General features: G+C 47.0%; 1 protein-coding gene across 1 annotated transcript in view; it reads left to right on the top strand.

The window, feature by feature from the left end:
• Positions 1-244: 244 nt before the first annotated feature.
• Positions 245-22,899, top strand: part of LOC142557209 (glycine receptor subunit alpha-2-like) — a 37,364-nt gene continuing 14,709 nt past the window's right edge. Inside the window, exons 1-4 of the mRNA XM_075668900.1 lie at positions 245-344; positions 2,438-2,517; positions 5,381-5,448; positions 13,736-13,962. Of these exons, the coding sequence (XP_075525015.1) occupies positions 283-344; positions 2,438-2,517; positions 5,381-5,448; positions 13,736-13,962 (437 nt within the window). The 5' untranslated portion in view covers positions 245-282. The remainder of the gene's footprint in view (positions 345-2,437; positions 2,518-5,380; positions 5,449-13,735; positions 13,963-22,899) is intronic.

The raw sequence follows: 22,899 nt of genomic DNA on the forward strand, positions 1-22,899 counted from the left end.
TAGAAACTGAGCGGTGGGACTTTGTAAACTAACTTTGGACTTTAAAATGCAAACGCATTTTTGCCATTAAGGCTTCGTAAGGCAAGAACATTTCCTCTATAGCTCACACCCTGACGTTCGTAATGAGTTTAAGGGTGTGAGTTATAGACAGAGCACTCTTTGGAGTGCAAATTGCTTTACAGAGTACTGGTTGAAGGATTCTTATCATTATGCTTCACACCTTGTGTGTCCAGAGCGCCGCAGTTGTGGGGCCAATGGAACCGGTCAGCGGTTAGCATCGCTATGAGATGCTTGCGTGCCGCCCTGCTCCAATGTATGCTCTGCCTCAGCATGGAACTAACCAGGTGCGTTTCGCTCTCGTTTGTTTTTTCTACGCCTCTTTGTTAAGAACTAAATGCATAATTCACGTTGTGAAAGAATAAAGACTTTATGACATGGGGCTTCGCTGCATACTGCTTTTAGCGTTTGCCGAAAGTCAGTGAATAAATTATGTTTTTGCCACCGTTATTGTTTGCTTTTTGTCATTGTCGTTAAAGCCAGCCATTTACTCAGGACCTGCTAACTTTCATGATCCCGTGTTTTGCGCACTACAGTCAAACTAGCTGTTGCGTCATAAAAACCCCACTTATAATTGAATTATTAGCGACAAGTAATACTTATAGAGTCTTCGCTGAACCAAGGCATACGAGAATCTGCGTTGGTTGTTAAACCTATGCTTCCCAGCATCTCCGAGCAGCCAGTGCCCAGCAATCGGCGGGCAGCTATCGTCTATTCCTTTCGGAACGGGGTAGTCTCCGGCAATTCAAATAAAAAGAATTCAGTTTTTTTTTTCGGCATACTAATGCGTTTTAACACCTACACGGCACTTTGACTCGGTGAGCTTTCGCTGTTTTGTGACGTCGCGAGACAGACAGACAGGCGAAGAAAGCGCAGCCCGAAAACGTTTGACCAACAGCAGAGGGCTAATGGCGAAAAAGGCGTCTAAACAAATAAATGTTTTTGTTTTGTTCTGTATAATCATGTATAATCAGTGTGCACATATCATATCGGATAGGGCGTTTTCGCGGCTTTTGTGATGTCGCGTGACAGACAGGCAAAGCGGGGGTGACCCGAAACTGTTTGACCACTGGTGGATGGCTGATTGTAGAATTGGGCGAATTTGGAGTAGCTTCACCTTACAGCCCAATGTGCACTTATTAGTTGGGCGAGAAACTAGACCATAGTTAACCATATCCGCCTCCCCATTATGATTGTTCAGTGCCGTTAGAAATAATATACTTTTACGTTTCATCCAACCATAACAACTCAAACTAGAAACAATGACGATAGGGCTAAGGTGACATAGGGTTATCTGTTTACCTCGCTTCAGTAGGCGTAGGAAAGTTTGCCAAAAAATATAATGCAAGACGCAATGAAGAAAGGTGTAGTAGAGATAGACACTTACACCAGGAATCCTTGATTTTCTTCATCTACTTAGATGCTCTGCAGAAAGGTCACTTGTAGCCATCCCAGGCGTAGTGTGAAGGTTAAATACAATTCTATCGTCTTATTGAGCGCAGAATAATTCGTCTACTCATGTCTCGGCCTTCTTAGTTTTACCACCACAATTTTTCCACCTCTAGCCTTATCAAACGAACACTACCGTTGCAGTCTTTTTGCCGGGGAAGCGATAATTGAGAGAAGGGTCAGTCTCGATGATACCATTGCAGAAAGGGAAATACCTTGGTCAGGGCCCTTTGTCCAAACGTTGGCCTCACGTTTAGCCTTCCTATGTTCACCCATTGTTGATTACTAGACGTATCTGAAGCCGGGAGGTGGCGAGTTCAAACACCTTGTTGTGCATGTTGTGAACCGACTACCGGTGAAACCGTGATCACGTGCAGCTGTACTTCGCGTCTCTGTGTGAAACGCAATCTTGGCCGCACGGCAAATTGCCCTGGACGTTATTGATAATAGTGGAGGCTGTTCTACATGGTGTAACTTTCATTCCTACTGCACAGTTGAATCTCGGGAGAACAAATCACGTGGCATGTGGGTAGGAGAGATTTGGGGTGGGAACAGGTGACTTGATGTATCGATTCTGCTGTGAACCTTTTGTCTGGTTTTGTTTACGCGGTAAATTCTTTACCCATAGAGCAATGCGTCTCAAAGCGCCTTCGAAGTAGAAAAAAGTATTAAAAGGAGCAAAAACTTCCTTATCACGAATGGTAGTATACAAATTTTTTATGTATCGAAAGCGGGGCAATGTTTTAATGTGATGCTTACAATGGAGCGACATTTTCGAATCATGATTAGGTAGCCAGTTGACATGTTGTTCTTATATTTAAAAGAGGGCCCAAAGGAAAAGAGGAGCACTTAGTCTGCTAGCTGCAGTATCTTTCTTTTTTTCACTGACGAAATTATCCACCTGCCATAACCGCTACTTGTTTCGTTGCAGGCAAGAACCTTTAGACTTCGAATCAATTCTTCCCGAGAATCCAACCGAGTACGACAGCCTTGATCCTCCAAAGGAAAACGGTGAGGATTATTGCTGTTATATTTACCCCCTTTATTAATATTCACACGGTGGTCGAACTTCCAAAAGAAAAGCACAATTCCTTCTGACAACTGCATATCTAGTAAAAAGATAAGAAGCTCAAATCTAAGGCCTTCATTATTGGCGGCGCCTAAGCGTATGTGGGAGGATCGTGGTGTTATCGTTATGTAACGCAAATTCAATTGACTCTGGAATTGGCCCACGTGGCGCTAATGTTGTGCATAGGAGGGCCCTGTGGTGATAGAAACGCTCTTGCAGCTTCAGATATGCACAGAAGGAAATTGCAAACAGGCAAACCTTATTCTAAAGCATCACAAAACAATTTATACAAATCGACCGGCACCACAAAACAGTTGTTCACTTCGTAATTCGGTAACAAAAGTTTCAGTGTGTCGGTCTAGTGTCACACTTGTTCCGAAGGATCGGCGCATGCATCCTTGAACTGTGTTCTTAACAGCTGCTTCAGTGGTCGGCAGCTTCGCGTCATTGCGTTCATGCAACACTACCTAGATAGTACAAGGGCTGTTCACTCCGATCAATGACGTCATGCTGTGGCCCTACACTCTTAGGAAAAATTACACCCTTTTGCCACACAACAATAATCGTCATATGCCTTGTCCGCATTTCCTTTCTTTAACGCGGCGAGCCCGGTACTTTCCAGTAACGAACTGCATTCGCGTTATGAGCATGACATAGCATTCCCGACAGGAAAGTAGCGGGCGTGGGGTTTTCAAGAAAGGAAGCGCAAGCAAGGCAGATGACGATTATCGTTGTCTGGCAGAGATACACCACAAAGGGTGTAACTTTGCCTAAGAGTGTACTGTCATAGAATCTAACGGGGATGCTTCCGAGTAAGCAACAGTGATTTTGATGTCACCGCTTTCGCCACTCCAGCCTTGGCAACGGAAATTTCGGGCCACTAGCATGACGTCATGGAGCCGAGTGAACAATCCTTGTGCTATCTGAGTGGTCTTGGTTCATGGGGCCTTTGGTGCCTCTGCCGCGATTTCTTATCGCGCTTATAGTGGGCGTGGCAGAGGTAGCTCAAGCAGCCGGACGAAAATGAAAGTCGGGCGCCTGCTTCGCCACATTAGCCACTCTAATCTTGCCCCTGTGGGACTGAAATGTTTTCACCATGTGTCGGTTGCGTTCGTTGTCTCCGGACATATGGATGCCCCTCCCGCCTGGGTTACCACGACGTGAACAGCCCATGCTCTACCGTCTGTGGCTAGGTGTTGGCTTTACGAACTCATATGCTTTCCTCATTGGTATGGCCAACAGCCCCACGTGCGACACATGCAACATCGACGAGACGCTCGCACATATTATCTGTGTTTGCCCGCGATATATTGTTCAGAGACAAGTGATTTGCAGATTACTGGACCACTTGGACAATCGTCCGGTGTCAGACCTAAAAGCTTTAGGCCAATGCTCCGAAAGAACATCGCATTGAAGGCCTTACTCGCGTCATCAAGGTTCCTGCGGTCTACGGGGCTTCGCGACAGACTCTAAGAATGCCTCCCCCTACCCCTTTGTAGTGTACACGCTTTGTTCGTGCTTGTCTCTCTTTCTTTCTATCTCCCCCTTCCACTCTGCTTCTCTTTTTCTCCCCTTAACCCTTCCCCCTGCGCAGGGTAGCCAACCGGAATAACCTCTGGTTAACCTCCCTGCCTTTCTCTGCATTATTTTCTGTCTCTCTCACTAATTGTGAATTGCTCTGAATTGCTGTGAATCGATGTTGCCGTTTGCATGACATTCCATTCATAGCATTTCATACGCTCGCATGGCGCTGCATTTAGTTGCTCGTCGTATATAGGTACGGTTTACCGACACCGCGAACAGAAGTAATTGCAGAGTATTAGGGTACAATAATTCTTTCTTCATAAAAGTATTTGCAGTGTTTCTCACTATCTTGCCAATAGGGAAATAGCCCGCACAATAGCTCGAAACTACGACTGCTGTTGCTTTAATAAAAACGAGTTTCATTGAGAGGTATTCTCAACCATGAGATCGCTTCGCGAATGCTTATGTTCCATTTTATTCTCCTTTTCTTTGGTGAACAATCGAATGTTAGTCTTTAAATAAGAATAATAGCTATATCCAAGAAATTTACAGAAAAATTCTAGCAAGCTTGGAATTTATTCCCCTCCCTTGTAAATCTCCTTTGCTTTGTTCGCTTTCTATCCACTTTGATCGATTTTCATCTTTGGCGCTTGCTTGAACTTTATTGTGGGAATGCGAAATTACATTTCTCTCTGTAAGACGAAAATTTGGTTGCCACAGTACATTTTGCAGTCACAACAGCGTTGTGTCCCATAATGCGAGCACAATTTTTCCTTTGGCGCAAAGGTGATTGGTGCTCATTGTCTTCACGGTGATGGTGGCGAACCACGTGCTTCTTCAACAGATTACAACCAACAAAAAAGTGGGATGTACTACGCAGTTAAAAAGAACAATTTTTCCACGACCAAGACTGACGAAACGGTGGACAACTCGCTTTATTCTCTCCTCAAATGCTCTCGTGGTTGTCCTCAATTTCAGTGTTTGGGGAGTGCTAAATCGAATTTTTGTCACGGTCACAAGTCCACCCGTGGGAGATTTAGCAAGGGATGACAAAAATTATTCAGTTTATCGCATGTTTTCTACGAAAAAAAAATACTTCACAATCCCACATTTGCATGACAGCACTGCTTGTCTATTCTTTGCTTTGCTTTGCCAAGACTGCTCGACAAGTACACGATTTCCCGAACGGTTTTGATCAATCATGTCAACGGCAATTTTTACGAGCCTTTTGCGTTTTCCACATTGCCACTCTCGAAACGACTCTGCCTCTTCCATGCGCAGGAAAGCCTACTGTAGTCAGCTTCCACGTGACGGTGCTCAGCTTGGATTCCATCGACGAAGGATCAATGGTGAGTCAGTTGTTGCTAAGGGGTCACAGGACGATGGAGTCGGTGTGGCGGACAGTGAAAGAACAAGGGAGACATCAAACTGGAGCCAACATATTGTCAAAAGGACGTTCGTTAGGTCGGCAGCTACTGTGCCTGGAAGTGCTTATGCCGCTCACCCTGGACCCAAGTGCGACTGCTAAACGCTAAAATCCTAAGTGTAAACGCTGGCTTCAGGCTGGTGCCTTTCTTGTATGCACGCTTGGTGCTTGCGCCTGGTGGTAGGGCGAGCTATGTTAACACTGCTGCGGAAAGCAGTTGCAGCCCTTGCGAGCACTAATCGACTTGCGGAAACGTTGCCTCAAGGTGAAGGCTTTGCTAAAAGACAAGAGGCATCCTTTTTTTCGACCTTTTAGAGGACTACGTACCCAATATTTTCAACGAGAACATTGACATGCTGACATGCTGCTCTGCATAAGGAATCAAAGAAATCGAGAATAGGGGTGCTAAGATGAACCTAAGGTACTAGGTAATGTTAGCGGACTGCCGCAAATCATGTACATTTGGTACTAAATATGATATATCTCGTTACAGTGTGTGGGGCACTCAAGTATATATATTTGCTCCATTGTCTGTAAGCTGCCACAGTTACCACAATACTATAGGTTTCAGTGGTGCGCCCAATGCGAGATAGATAATTGTTCCTGAATGCTACGTTCAGTCTAAGCCGATGGTGTGATGTCTCTGACGGGCCCCCGCAGGGGCGTCTGCGCAAGCAGGCGTTTGGTGTGTTGCGACACCACGTACCCGAGCACACGAGGGTTGGACCCTCCCGCGTGTAGCCGTGCGCGGCTTAGCCGTGTCCGGGGAAAAGGGGATCCTGGGGGTTGAGCCAATGCCGGGTGTTTGGACCTTTACGGCCCCTCGGCGGCGGCAACACACCCCTTTGGCCTCGGCTTCACGTAGACGGCACCCCCGGACTGACCCACCCGGGGGAAATCGGTAGTTGCCTTTTCCTGTCTCTCTCTCCCTCTAATCTTCGCCTTTCTCTTACTTTTCATCTTTCCTGTCTTCTCCTAGCTTCCGCTTACTTCCAATTTTTCCAGGCAGCAAGGGTTAACCTTGTGTGAATAACCAACCTAGGTTATCTCATATTTGGTTATAGTGACAACGTAAAGCTGGCGTTTGCAGGACCTGTTTTTACAGTCCCTGTAACGTCCCCTTGTAGGGCTCCATGGTGGGTGGCTGGCGTTGTTGCCGAAAATTCAATTCCTTTATGGCTAGCTCCTTCCCTCCGCTTCCTGATCGCCCTCACAAAAGAGGGCGCACCGATGAAGTTTTCCAGTTCCTTGGACGACAAAGACAAAACTTCCCACTTTACCATGTGATCCACTCAGAAAAATCAGAAAAACAAGTACGAAACATTTCCCCTTTTCTAGTTTCAAAGTCCTTAACTGATGTCCTTGGTCCAGGCTACAAGGTATCAAGGCTGGCAAGTGGTGATCTCCTGTTAGAGCTCCATGATCAGAAACAGTACGATAAGTTGCCCAGTCTAGTATCATTTGGAGATGTTCCATTAACAGTGACTCCACACCGCACTCTCAACACCACCCGCGGCGTTGTCTCGGATGACGATTTGCTCCAGCTGACAGAGGCTGAGCTCCTGGAGGGCTTCAGTGATCAGAATGTTGTCAATGTGAGAAGAATTAAGATAAGAAGGGATGGAAAAGAAATTCAAACAAAGCACCTGATACTCACATTCGGTTCAAGTAGTCTGCCCGAGTCTGTAGAGGCCGGGTACATCAAGCTCCGTGTCCGACCATATGTGCCAAATCCTCTAAGATGCTTCAAATGCCAGCGTTTTGGCCACAGCTCGCAGAGCTGCCGAGGCCGCCAAACATGCGCCAAATGCAGTGCCCTTGAACACGCCACTGAAGCTTGTGCGAACACTCTCCACTGTGTAAACTGTGATGGGGAGCACGCCGCGTACTCGCGGTCGTGCCCATCGTGGAAAAAAGAAAAGGAAATTGTAACAATAAAAGTAAAGGAAAATATAAGTTTCAAGGAGGCACGTAGGCGGGTATCGTACCTGCCCAGGAAAACCTTTGCCGATGTGGCGCGTCAGGGGGCAGCGTCACAACGGCCTCCGGCGGCTGTCCGACCCACAGTCAGTGAGTCGGCAGTCACGCCATCTGCCCCCACGGTGGTTGCAGCTAGCGCTGCTCCGCCAACCGAGCAGACGGAGCCATCGACCCCGAAGGTGGGCACAGCCGAGGCTGCCCCAACCGTCGAGGCCCCCTCCAGCGCTGGCAACGGCCAGCGCAGCCAAATCCCTCAGGGTGCCCCATCGACCTCCGGGCTGGTGGGCGCAGGGGTCTTGCCCTCCAAGGCGGGACTCCCTCTGAAAACCTCTCGCTCACAAGAGCGCTTGTCCGGCGTCTCACAGGAGGCAATGGACACTACACCTGTCCCCAAGGCGCACCAAACGCCTAAGGAGCGTCGAGACTCGCTCGAACGCTTCAGAAAGAACAAAACCCCTATTACAGGGCCTCGAAAGGGCTCTGTAATATAAGGCATCCACTCCATTTCCGTAAACACAGCACCAATTTACCTTAAACATGGATACACAAATCATTCAATGGAACATCAGAGGTCTCCTTAGAAACCTTGATGATTTGCAAGAACTCATACACAAACACAATCCAAAAGTGCTGTGTTTACAGGAAACACACCTAAAATCAAAACACACAAACTTTCTCCGACAGTATATAACTTTTCGCAAAGATCGCGATGATGCTATCGCATCATCGGGAGGTGTAGCTGTAGTTATCCACAAAAGCATTGCGTGTCAACATTTACAGCTCCAAACGCCTCTTGAAGCAGTGGCAGTTCGAGCTGTCCTCCTAAACAAACTCATCACCATTAGCTCGCTTTACGTACCCCCACACTACAAATTAAACAAACATGAATTCCAGTCATTTATAGACGAATTGCCAGAACCTTATGTTGTTCTTGGCGATCTCAACGCGCACAGCTCCCTGTGGGGTGACTGTCGTATAGATGCGCGAGGTCGTCTTGTTGAACAGTTCCTTTTTTCTTCTGGTGCGTGCCTTTTGAATAAGAAGAAACCCACTTATTACTGTCTTGCAAATAATACCTTTTCTTCAATTGATCTCAGCATAGTTTCCCCGTCTATACTGCCTGAACTGGAGTGGGAAGTTGCGAACAATCCTTACGGAAGCGACCACTTCCCCATACTATTAAGAACACTTAAAGAAAACGAATATCTACCACAGGCTCCTAGGTGGCAGGTCGACACAGCCGACTGGGAGAAATTCCGAACCATAACTAGCATATCATGGGATGACATGTCCTCGTTACAAATTGATGCTGCTGTGGATTACCTTACAGCTTTTATTATAGATGCCGCATCTAAATGCATACGTGAAGTAAGTGGCTCGGCATGCAAACGGCATGTCCCGTGGTGGAACGATGGATGTAGAGTCGCACGTAGGAATCAAAACAAAGCGTGGGGGTTGCTACGCGCTTCGCCCACTGCAGAGAATCTCGTTAACTTTAAGAAAGTTAAGTCTCAAGGCAGGAGAACCCGCCGACAGGCCAGAAGAGAGAGCTGGCAAAAGTTTTTATCGAACATCAACTCGTTTACAGATGAGGCGAAAGTCTGGAACCGCGTAAATAGAATTAGAGGGAGACAAACATATTCACTCCCTCTGGTAAACACACAGGGTGATACGCTGCAACATCAGGCAGACTCACTTGGGGAGCACTTTGAGAGTGTGTCAAGTTCAAAACATTATTCGAAATCCTTCCTGAAATATAAGCAAATAGAAGAATGTAAGCCACTCAAAAGAAAATGTCCACAGAGTGAATCCTACAACTGCCATTTCAGTATTGCTGAGTTGAAAGCTGCCTTGAGCTCATGCAAGAGCTCTGCACCCGGATCTGACAGAATCATGTATGAAATGCTCAAAAACTTACACGATGACACGCAAGTTACACTACTCACACTTTTCAACACCATCTGGGATGCAGGGTACCTTCCAACCGCATGGAAGGAAGCTATTGTGGTCCCTGTTTTGAAACAAGGTAAAGACCCTTCCTCAGTGGCAAGTTACCGCCCGATAGCCCTCACAAGTTGCCTTTGTAAGGTATTTGAAAAAATGATTAATCGGCGACTGATCCATTTCCTTGAAATGAGCAAAATGCTTGATCCTTATCAATGCGGCTTTCGAGAAGGGCGGTCCACAACCGATCATCTCGTACGTGTTGAAGCAAATATTCGGGAGGCATTCATACATAAACAGTTCTTCCTATCGATATTTCTCGATATGGAAAAGGCCTATGACACAACGTGGCGTTACGGAATCTTAAGAGACCTGTCAGAAATGGGCATCCACGGTAATATGCTTAACATAATGGAAAGCTATCTGTCAAATCGTACGTTCCGGGTAAAAGTAGGCAATGCACTCTCACGTCCTTTTACGCAAGAAACGGGTGTACCCCAAGGAGGCGTGCTCAGCTGCACGCTCTTCATCGTGAAGATGAACACGCTTCGCGCTTCATTACCTCAGGCCATCTTTTACTCTGTCTACGTGGACGACATTCAGATAGCTTTCAAATCCTGTAACCTCGCAGTGTGCGAGAGACAGGTACAGCATGGCCTGAACAAAGTCTCAATGTGGGCAGACAGGAATGGCTTTAAGATCAATCCTAACAAAAGCACTTGCGTTCTTTTTACAAGAAAGAGAGGAATGATCCCAGACCCTTGCATAGAACTGGGTGGACAACAAATACCTGTAAACAAAGAACACAAATTTCTAGGTGTCATACTTGACTGCAGACTCACTTTCGTCCCCCACATTAAACATCTTAAAGAAAAATGCCTAAAAACGATGAACATAATGAAACTCCTATCCCAGAGTACATGGGGTAGTGACAGGATGTCTTTATTGAAACTCTATAAAAGCCTCATTCGTTCACGCCTAGACTATGGTGCCGTGATTTATCACTCTGCCGCCCCGAGCGCGCTAAAGATGCTGGACCCTGTTCACCATCTGGGTATCCGTTTAGCCACAGGAGCTTTCAGAACGAGTCCCGTACAAAGCTTATATGCAGAATCGAATGAGTGGTCACTTCATATCCAGAGAACATACATCAGCCAAACATATTTTTTGAAAGTCCACTCTAATCCTGAACATCCCTGTTTTAACACCATTAACGACATGACATATGCTACACTGTTTCGTAATCGTCCTTCCGTAAGACAGCCTTTCTCGCTGCGTGTGAGGGAGCTCAGTCATGAAATGCATGTTCCACTTCTCGAACTTCGCCTAATGCATCCAGCCAAGCTGCTACCTCCTTGGAAGTGGCAGTTGATACAATGCGATACATCTTTCATGGAAGTTACAAAAAACGCCCCAGAGATTGCAATCCAAATGCATTTCCGGGAACTCCAGCACAAATACTCCTGTACGGAGTTCTACACAGACGCATCGAAGTCACACGACGGGGTGTCCTATGCAGCCGTCGGTACATCCTTCTCGGAATCCGACGTACTGCATCCGGAAACTAGTATCTTTACGGCTGAGGCCTACGCAATATTGTCGACCGTGAAGCATATAAGGAAAACAAAACTCAGAAAATCAGTTATTTTTACGGACTCCCTAAGTGTTGTGAAGGCTTTGATATCGTTCTGTAAGCGCAAAAATCCTGTTTTAATTGAACTCTATTCCGTGTTATGTAAAGCATATGTATCTAACCAGCATGTGATTATATGCTGGGTGCCTGGACATAGGGGCATCGAGGGAAACGTTCTAGCCGATCAGATGGCCACATCAACTTCATTTCATGCAGTTAATCCTACTGCTTCGGTCCCTGTCACAGACCTGAAGCCTTTCTTAAGAAGGAAACTACGAAACTACTGGCAACACATGTGGGACGAAGAAATAAACAACAAACTGCATGTAATAAAGCCACAATTAGGTTTCTGGCCTCCTGTAACAAAATCCCGCCGGACAGATGTCCTATTCTGCCGTCTAAGAATAGGACACACTTTTGGCACACATAACTTTTTACTCACAGGAAACGAGCCTCCAACCTGTGGTAGATGCGGGGAGAGGCTGACCGTCCTCCACGTCCTCCTGGAGTGTCGGGAAGCTGAATATGAAAGAAAGAAACATTTTCCTTTAGCATACCGGCATCATATCCCCCTTCATCCCGCAATGCTACTCGGCCCAGAACCTTTATTTGACACCAACGCCGTCCTAAGTTTTCTGAAAGATGTTGTCTTGCATGTTTTTAGCCCCACATGTTCGTAGCGGGTCCTCTCTTCAGAGGATGCCGCTGCGATATCTCTTTAGTATAGCACATGCCTCTAGGCCCTTGTCTTTCAAGGGCTCTGTCGAGGCAGCAGTGCTGCAAGTAATTTTACGATCTTATATATTTTATAATTTGCATCATTCTTCTACGATGGATTTTAATCTATAGTATTCGTCATAAGTCATCGCCATAATTTTATAGCACGAACATTTTACGGACTTTACAGCGAATATTTTTAGGCCACTTTACAGCCAAGTCACATCTTCCATAATACATCTTCAACATTACCACGTGTCATGGCGCTCTTTGGCCAAACCTGGCCCTTGCGCCACAAAACACAACACATCATCATCATCATCTGACGGGCGAGGAAGTGGTCACGAAAGCTTAGGCGAAAAAAATGGTTTCTCGTATCTTGTAGCGCTTGCAAACGATAATTAAAAAGTTTAGGTGCTTTCAGCCAGTCACTTAGTTCACCTTAACAAAAGAAAACTTGACATGAGGAAATGTGCACGAAATAAATACTTATTTACGCTTTGCTTTATGAGTGTTGAATAGAGAATGCGCAAGGCGTCATGTTACTGTCTTGCCTTCACTTTGAGGAAGTCGTCAGCGCTTTGGAATAAGCTAACGTTGAGACATTTGTTAGCAGGTATGCACGATTCATGACTGAAGGAGATAAGACAGAACTTTTAAAAGGCGTGCTGAGGCGGCGATGCAGGTCTCTTTGCTAGATCTATCAGCGCAATATATCTGCGTCGTTACGAAAAGAAAGCAACTAGGTGGTAAAGTTGGACAATCGAACAAGCATCCACTTTATTGCCAAACTACATTCCCGAGTTTGACCGATGTAGCTCTCCTGAGGAATCCCTGCACTATCCAAAACTTAATCAGAACAGGCACAAGGAATGAATTAATAAATGAGCTTGTCATCCTCCATCAGGCACCTCAAACCTGCAGCGCTGCATTAATCCATGCTTGTCGCCTAGCTTTATTGTGATAGCAATGACAGGGACACTCCAGACAAATGCCCGCCGTCTTCATTGTCGTCGGCGTCACCACGGGTTTCGTATAATTCTTTTTTCCCCTGAAACATTTGCGATGAGACCCTACGTGACCAGTGCACCGGATCCTGTAGGCGTTAGAGAACGCGTGCGGGGGCGAGCCGATAGGGATGAAGCGTTGATGTGCTCCGTCTTTGCGGTCGCTCAATGTTGTGCGCGAGAGGAACGGGTGCCGAAGGAGGGGGGTGGGGGTCAACGCACGGTAACGTCATAAATCGCACACTATGGGGGAGAAAGAGGGGAGAAGGGGGCAGCCCCTTGCAGTGCATGGCACGGTTTAGCGTGCCCCCGCGAGAACATTAGTACGCGTTGAAGCAAGCGGCAGCCCGAAGCGTTCGCTCCCTGCTGCCGGCGCTCTTCATGGTGCCAGCGCTGGGACAAGGAGTGTTCATGGTCATCGCGTAAGCTGTGTTCATGTCTACCTGTGTGTGCGTAGCACCATGGCTGTTAATTTATTTCTTAAGTAAATATTTACAGCAATTTATACGGGCTATAAGGCTACGTGTGGTTGTATAATATTGCTATCAATGTTTCACCCTTCGGGGTAAATTGCGACTTCTTTATTTTCTTCTAGGTACCGAAGACGATTCTTTAATCAAAAAAAGGAACAGAGTAACAATGCAAATCCTTTCTTTTATCCTCATCAGGAAAAAAAAAAGAAAATGACACAAATACACCGATTAACAAGTCGCTGAACGAAAATTCTGCGTTATCTATTCATAATGCTTTACTGTGTGTATCGCTGTGGCAGGGCGACAAAAGGAAGTCGAATCTTTTTTCGAGTGCGAGTCGCGTACGTCACGCTGACGTACCGAATATGGAACTTGGACAGCGTGTTGGCGTCAATGGTTCGATTTTGTGTTGGTACACGCAAAAAAATTCTTCCTCCTTTCCCGTTTACCCCGCAGACGTACGTGGCGGACATCTTCATGTCACAGACGTGGCGCGACCACCGGTTGCGGCTACCACGGAACATGACGGCCAAGTACCGCCTGCTTCCCGTCAGCTGGTTGCAGCGAATGTGGAGGCCCGACACGTTCTTCAAGAACGCCAAGGGCGTCACTTTTCAAGAGATGACCATCCCCAACCACTACATATGGCTCTACGCGGACAGGCGCATCCTGTACATGGTCAAGTGAGTGTGCAAAGACGTTTGTCGTTATCGCGACGATGGGAAACACTCCACCACGATAACACAGAAACGATGGTGCTGGATGGAGCCCTATTATGCTATCGAGTAGATGGTCATCAATGTATTTGTGCGAGTCATCGAATATAAAGCTTTTCTCAGGCTTGCGTAGCCGCGTGAACCTTTTACACAGGGAGGAAAAAATTTTGAACGTCGTTCTCAGGCGGATGAAGAAGAAAACACACAAAAGTAAACCACACAAAGCCATTCCTTCTGCGAATGTATTTATTCTGTACTTTCAGCGACTGTTTGGTTCAGTCACTTGCAGAAATAAACCATCGAAAGGACGGCCCCACAGGGGCGTCTGCGTGAACAGGCGTTTGGTGTGTTGCGACACCACGTACCCGAGCACAGGAGGTTTGGACTCTCCCGCGTCTAACTGTGCGCGGCTTAGCCGTGTCTGGGGAAAATAGGATCCTGGGGGTTGTGCAGATGCCGAGTGTTCGGGTTCATGAGGCCCCCCGACGGAGGCAACAAACCTCTTTGGCCTCCGCTTCACGTAGACGGCGCCTCTGGGCTGACACACCCAGGGGAAATCGTCTGGTCGCCTTTTCCTTCCTCCCTCTCCGAACTTTTTGTTTCCTGTATGCTTTCTCAGCTGTCCTGTCTTCTTTTTTCTCGTCTGTTACTTCTACATTTGCGTAGCCGGCTTGGGTTAACCTTGTGTATGCGCCCTCTCTTGAGTATGTTGTATTAGGTTATAGCAGCAATGCACGGTTGACGTCTGCAGCCTTACACGTTAAGTGCTAGAGCGTCCCATAGTTGGGTTCCATGGTTGGTGGCCGCCATTGCCGCCGAAATAGACCGAACTCTTATGGGAACACCTGCACTTCCACGTTTACTTGATCGTAACCTTGAAAAGATGGGACGCACCGATGAAATTCTAAGCCTTTTCAAGGCGAAAGAAATTTCCGCCCTATTTCAAGTTGCACGCAGCGAAAAGACTGAAAAGCCAGCTAGAACTGTATCCCCATTTCTTGTTGCAAAAGGCTTGACTGAGGCCCTTGTCCCAGGTTATAAGGTCACCAAAATGGTGAGCGAGGACCTCCTGCTTGAGATCCGTGATAAAGAACAGCGCAATAAACTACACAAACTTGTGGCATTTGGATACATTCTTGTTATCGTTTCACCTCATCGGTCTATGGGTATAGCACGCGGAATAGTGTCTGATGCAGGTCTGGCCGACTTCTCCGAGAAAGAACTATTGGAGGGCCGGAAAGAGCAAAATGTAACCAACGCACAGCGCATCATTATCAGACGAGAAAATAAAGAAATTCCTACGAAGCACCTGATCCTGACCTTTGCCACTTGCGATCTGCCACAAACCATAAAAACTGGTAGTTACAAGGATAGCTGTCAGACCAATCATCCCTAATCTCAGAAGATGCCCCCAATGTCAAAGATATGGCCACGGTCCGCAGAGCTGCCGTGGTAGACTCACGTGTGTGAAATCTGAAATCCAAGGTCACGCCTCAGACAAGTGTGAAGTGACACCTCGCTGTGTAAACTGTGATGGCGAACATCCACGATACTCCCAATCTTGTCCCAAATGAAAAAAAAAAGAAAACGAAATTATCACTCTATAAGTACATGAGAACATTTCTTTCAAGGAAGTACGTAAAAGGCGCTCATCATTCCATACCACGGCGTATGCCGATGCGACGTGTCAGGGGGCAGCGCTGCGCCGGCTTGCGCCCCCTGCCAGGCCCGCGCACAGCGAGCCGTTGGCTGTGGCGCCTCTCGCTCCCGTGGTGGCAGCTGTGAAATCTGTTCCACCTACCAAGACACAGAGAGCGGCTACTTCAGGTACGTCGGGCCTCAAGACCACGCCTCACAAGGCGATGTCTGACAAACGAACTAGCAGCCTACAAGCTCCGGCATCCAGTGCCTCCCAGAAGGCAATGGACACCACACCGGCACCTTTGGTGCCGAAAAACCGGCGTGGCTCACTCAATCGCTCTCAAACAAGCAAAAAAGCCATAACGGAGTCTGAAAATCCGAACAAAAGCACTTCGCATTCCAACAAAATAGCGGGACAAATTATTCATAGGAATGCGCGTGGCATTCTAAACAACTTAGATGACATCGAGGAAATCATACAAGAATTTAACCCCAGGTTGCTCTGCATTCAGGAAAAACACTTGAAAACATGAAATGCAAATTTCCTAACACACTACACATTATTCCGCGAAGATCGCGATGATGGATACGCTGCGTGTGGCGGCGTGGCCATTATAGCTCAGAGGTCAGTTCTTTGCCAATACCATCCCCTTCAAACTAATTTAGAGGCAGTAACAGTTCGGGTAATTCTATTCGATAGGCTGGTTACGGTCTGTTCACTCTACGTACTACCTGAACATCGTTTGCAACTTAGGGAAATTGATACACTTGTCAATCAGCTCCCTGAGGCATTTATTTTAACCGGTGTTGCAAACGCCCATAATACGCAGTGGGGCGACTCGCACTGCACTGCAAGAGGGCTCACTGCAGGAGACTTCCGGTTATGTTCCGGTGTGGCTTTGCTGAATAAGAAGGAACCCACCTTCCGTAGCGCCACACATAAGTCATATTCTTCAATAGACTTAAACATAACATCTCCATTTGTAATGCTGTACCATGATTGGAAGGTCTTTAAAAAATCTTTACGTAAGTAACCACTTCCCTATACTCTTAAATTTAACAAAACGATTTGATTTCCCTCCACAGTTTCCCCAATGAAAAGCCGACTGGTCGGACTGGGCACTGTTTCAAAACATTAGGTACCTACAGTGGGATGATTTGGTTTCCTTAAGCATAGATGATGCTGTGGTATATTTAACAGATTTGATTCATAAATCCATAAAGCAATCTAACGGACTTGCTAATAAGCGTCGTGAACCTTGGTGGAACGACGAATGTAAAGAGGCACGGAAAAAACAAAATAAAGCTTGGGGCCTGCTCCGGGAATCTCCAACTGCGGAGACCCTCATTAATTTCAAGCGGGCAAAATCACACGGCAGGAAAACAAGTCGACGTGCTAAGCGAGCAATTCAGGAAAGGTACATGTGTAGTTTCAATTCTTATAAGGATGAGGATAAGGTGTGAAACAGGGAGAACAAATTAGAAGGCAGGAAAACACAACCGCTTCCTTTAGTAATCGCTCAAGGCGACACAATGAAAGATCAGGCAGATTTCCTGGGCAAGCATTTTCAAAGTAGTTCTAGTGCATCACACTATACGCCAACTTTCCTAAAGTTCAAGGAACGCACATAGGGAGAGTGCCCTGAACGAAAGTGCGCAACAGATGAATGTTACAACCGTTCGTTTAGTCTCAGCTGAACTCAAGGCTTCTCTTGCAGCAACTCACGACCAGGTGGTGACCGCATAATGATCAAAAATACGCTCCCAAAAACATTGAACACACTTCTGTCTCTTTACAATACTTTGTGGCTATCTCGGCATATTCCGTCCTCGTGGAAAGAAGTGATTGTCATCCCAAATCATAAGAAAGGCAAAGACCCCGCATTGGCCAGCAGTTATAGGTCAATAGCATTAACAAGCTCTATGCGCTAGTTATATGAAAGAATGGTAAATCGGCGCCTAATCTATTTTTGGAAGGCAACCATCTGCTTGACCCCCTTGAGTGTGGTTTCAAGGAAAGGAGGTCAACAATAGACCACCTTGTTTGCGTCGATGCAAGCATTAGAGATGCTTACATGCACAAACAATTCTTTCTCTCTGTAGTTCAGGACTTGGACAAAGCCTATAACACAACATGGTGATTCGGAATCCTCCAAGACCTATATGCGATCGGTGTACGTGGCAACATCTTAAACTTGATAGAAAACTACTTGTCTAACCGCACGTTCCACGTTAGAGTGGGCAATGCCCTGTCCAGGCGCTTCACTCAAATGGTTGGCGTGTCACAAGGGGGCGTGCTAAGTTGCACCCTCTTCATTGTGAAAATGAACTCCCTTCACTGAGCCATTCCATTTTCAATGTTTTATTCAATATATGTGGAAGACGTGCAGCTGGGATTTAAGTCTTGTAACCTTGGAGTCTGCGAGCGCCAAGTCCAACTCGGACTGAACAATGTCTACGAATGGGCAAATGAAAAACTTTAAGCTAAACCCACTCAAAAGCTCCTGTGTACTTTTTTCTGGAAAGAGGTACCTTGTAGAAGATCCTGATATGCTGCACGGACAACACATACCGCTCAACACTGAACATAAATTTTGAGGCATTATACTCGATTCAAAACTAACCTCCATTCCTCATATCAAGAACCTGAAAGCTAAATACATGAAAACAATGAAGATCCTGAAAATACTGTCACACACAATATGGGGACGTGATAGGACTTGCTTCATGAACCTCAGCAGGAGCCTTGTACGATCGCGGTTAGACTACGGTGCCATAGTGTATCACTGCTGCACCCAGTACTCTCAAGATGCTGGGCCCTGTGCATCATCTTGGTATACGCCTCGCCACCGGTGTCTGTAGGACGAGTCTGATTGAAAGCCTCTATGTTGAACAAAATGATTGGTCCCTTGATCTACAGAGGTCATATTCTACTTTTTATTATTTTCTGAAACTACGTGCTAACAAAATCCATTCTTGGTATACCACCATTAACGATACGACCTCTGCAACGCTCTCTCGTAACAAACCTACAGCGAGAGAACCATTATCGCTCCGTGTGAGAAAGCTGAGCGAGGATATGGATGTCCTTACTCATGAAAATCGTCTAATAGCTTGTGCTAAGCCATTTCCGCCGTGGTTATGGGACATCATTAACTGCGACATGTCATTTGTGGAGGTAACGACACACGCTCCAGAGGATCACATTCATGTGCATTTTCTATAATTGCATTTTAAATACTCGTGTCCAGAATATTACACAGATGCGTCTAAATCGCATGCTGGCGTGTCGGAGGCAGCCGTCGGCCCATCCTTTTCAAAGTCTAATGTTCTTCACCCTCACACAAGCATCTTTACAGCAGAGGCATATGTACTGTGATCGCCTGCTAAACACATCAAGCTGTGAAAACTACGTAAGGCGGTCATATACGCAGACTCGTTAAGCGTTCTGGAAACATTGATTTCATGCTGCAACCACAAAAATCCAGTAATTGTAGATCTTTTCTGTCTCCTCTGTACTATTTATTGCTCTGGCCAACATGTAACGGTATGCTGGGTGCTTGGACACCGAGGTATTGAGAGTAACGTCCTGCCAGACCAAATTGCTACCTCCTTATACACGAAAGCTTCCAACATGTCCGTAGCTGTTCCGGTCTAAGACCTAAAGCCATACTTACGGAGAAAACTGAGAACCTAGTGGCAGTATAAGTGGGACGCTGAAATCCTTAATAAACTCCACGTAGTTAAGCCATTTTTAGGATGCTGGCCATCAATGATCAAGTCGAGACGAACTGATGTCCAATTCTGTCGTCTGAGAATAGAGGACAATTATGGTACGCGTACTTTTTTGTTGACTGGCGGCGAACATCTACTGCGTAGTAAATGTGAGCAGACACTCGGTGTTCCGCGTGTATTCCTAGAATGTCGCAAAACACAAGTCGAGAGGAAAATACACTTCCCTTTAGCATATATGCAGCGTATACCACTTCACTTGGCACAGTTTCAAGGCAGAAAACCGCTATTCCACATGGAATATATGTTAGCCTTTCTAAAGGACGTTGATACGCTTCACGTTTTCTGTCCAGCAAATTCGTAACACAGCCTCTTGTGAGAGGCAACGGGTGCGATGTCAGCCTTTCTTATAGCCCATGCCTCCGGGGCCTAGTACTCAAGGGACCCGCTGAGGCTGTTGTGCTGCTCGTCATCAACAATCACTTCTCCATTTTTATACATGTAACGCTATCACAACCTGGTTGCACATACTGTAATCATAGTATATGCCACTTCAGTAATTTTCGTATTTTTATTTCTTACATATTTTAAGCAATTTACATCTCTGTTTTAGACCTCTATATAGCCACGTCACATGAGCCATTAGTCCATTGAGTACTCTACTGCCTTGGCACTCTTTGGCCACACTTGGCCTCTGCGCCATTAAACACTACCTATCATCTTCAAAGGATGGAGTTTTTTTTTCCTTCTGTGGTCACTTCACAGGTCGACTGAAGCAAGCGCTCTGTCCTTTGCGGTTTTTCGTTGCGCCGTCATCATCTCAGCCAGACCCACCAACCCGACTGGTTTTGTTTAGCCGACATTACAAGTATTTTTTTTTTACTTTAGCTTCTGCATCGGCTCCGTAGAGTCGCGCCAATGATTTCTGCCGCAGAGACAGATTGTACAAAAGACGAAAAGATGGAGGCCCCAGTCTGGCAACGCTCTTGCGGCGCTGAGAGGTGGGGGGCATTGTCAGAAAGTCTCGTCCTCGGTGAGCACTACATTAGCCGCGAGACATTAGCTGGCTTAGCCGACCGCAATAGCTGCTTCCATGGGGGCCACGTATGGTAGACGGCATTCTGCGGCTAGCTTCTGGCGCACCATAGTGAGGACATTGTTGCGAGACTGGCATTCCAGAAAGCGAGTGCGTTGGTTTTATACGTTCTCGCAATGGTGAGGAATTCACCTGGCTGACAAGCGTGCGGGTATGCTCCGACAAGTAGACTACTGTCGCGACAGAAGAAGCGAAAGGCAGGTTGATGTTATGCGAGCACGAATTTACGTATTTATACACACGATATTGCTCAGCGCCATTGCAACGGGGATTTAGTTGCCGAGGAATGCCCATAGAGGCCTGTCGCGGGAGAAGTAATTGCCCTGTTTTCGCATCGAGAATTCGCAGTGCCGCCGGTTCGCAACGAAAACGCTTGCACGCCCGAGCACAATGGCTGAAAGTATACAAGAGGTCTCCATTTTTTTTTGTAATTTTCTTTTCTTCTTTTGTTTTGCACACTATCCAAACCAGCATTCAGTGAGTGTTATGTGAACGGTGCTTTGAGCCTTCGCCTCACGGAGGGCACGAGAAGCCGGGCATTTTATCACAGCAAAGACGAAATGAAAGATAAATGCATACGTACAAATGGACTCAGCCGCAACTCTTCCATATTCTCTTCGCGATCCGCAGGTACTAACATCTTTGCCATGTTGACATGTGAGCGGACAGTGATGAAACGGGCCGGTTCAACCGCGCATGGACATTGTTTTTTTTTCACCCGTGAACGTGTGTTATATGAATATTCAGGTGACCGCGGTAACGTTCAAAGTTTCACTCGCAACAACACATTACAGATCTACTTTTCAGGAAGGCAAGAAAATAAATAAATTTTGGGGTTTTACGTGCCAGAACCACGTTCTGTTTATGAGGCACGCGGTAGTGGGAGACTCCGGGTAATTTCTAACCAGCTGGGGTTCTTTAATGTGCACCCAGTGCATGATAGGCGAGCGTATTTCGCATTCCTCCGTCATCGAATCTCGAATCTTGACATCAGGGTTGCGGTGGTCATTGAAGGCATCGCGAAGGTTGTGCTCGTAGCGTCGCCGTGCCAGCGAGAGTGAAATTTGCGCCTAGTGGAGCCGGTGGGAGAGCCACTGTATCGGTGATGAGTGAGGTGGCCCCGAACGGAAAGCGGACAGCTTGCGAAAGCGTCCAAGGAAGGAAAGTGGTGGGCCGTAGAATAGCCAGAAGTTCTTACGTTTGGCCCAGTGAATTGCTCGGGAAGCGACGTTGCGCAACTGCCTTTAAGCTGTGGAGGAGGCTAACGAACCGAGTAGAGGTCGGTTGCCGGGGCCGGCGGGTGCTGAATCGGGACGGATGGACGCAGGCGATGGGAGACAAGACGCGGAATGACGCGGCGGTTCACATGGCGCGAGCGGTTGTGACTGTGCGCCAGCTGGAGGAGACTTGAGTGCTCGAAGTAACGTATACTCGCGGACAACTTTTTGTGGCAGTGAAGGGAAAGCTATGGAGGCAAAGTGCGCACAAGTGGGAGCGCTTCTGAAAAGAGTCCTATGTTTTCCTCCACGTTAGTTTAAGATGGGGAAGAAAACACGTAAACACCTTATTAGAAACGGTTAGATGAGACAGAACACACCTTCGAGTGAAAAAGTTAGATTATTTTGCGGCTTTTCCCTTCCGCGTTTGCGCAATCGCGATGTCGTGACACGTGAAAGCTGCATCGATTCAGCGTCTGTTCGAGCAACTAAAAGCACTGTCAACGTTCCCGGACTACTTGGCGCCGTAACACATGTGCAGCAGCCGCGCTTTCCCTTCATTGCCACAGAAAGTTGTCCGCGATTCTAGTGAGCAAGGACGGCTTCCCACAAGCCCTCGTAGAAGTCGGGGCCGGGGGTTGACAGGCGGAGCCTGGAACGCTGCCGGAGCCTGGAACCTTGTTGAGAAGGAACTGACTGTCCAGCTGGATGAAACAGATGTCCGGCATGTCGATGTGGTTTTGCCGGGCAGCCTACAATCACAGGACGTCTGCCGGACCACGCGAAGCCAGGTCACTACTCGCCTTGGGAGAGTCGATGCGCTGATGCTGGCATGGCTGGGCTCGGTCATTCTGTGCCACCGATTTGTGGGAGGCAGCGCGAAGACGAAGTCGCCGTAGCCACGGTTTATTCAGGCAACCAGCTATGGTGCAGTTGAAACTCGAGAACGACCGACACCGCGGCCACTCAGGTGGAGAGTGCGAGCGTGCTCTGGGGGGGGGGTTCTCGTGCTACGTGCACGTGAGCCTGAGCTTCGCCTGCTTTGGAGGCGACACTCGCGCTGCTGCACATCGAATGAACGCCGAAAGCAAGAGCATTCCCAGTGGCGCGCAGAAGAGCTCCTTGTATATGATATGCTTGTTTCTATCTACAAAAGTGTAGTAAAATTTCGTCTTCATATACGTTTCGTTGCGTTGCCTGCGATTATTTTGTGCCTGC

This window comes from Dermacentor variabilis, chromosome 9, assembly GCF_050947875.1.
Source record: "Dermacentor variabilis isolate Ectoservices chromosome 9, ASM5094787v1, whole genome shotgun sequence".
Lineage (NCBI taxonomy): Eukaryota > Metazoa > Arthropoda > Arachnida > Ixodida > Ixodidae > Dermacentor > Dermacentor variabilis.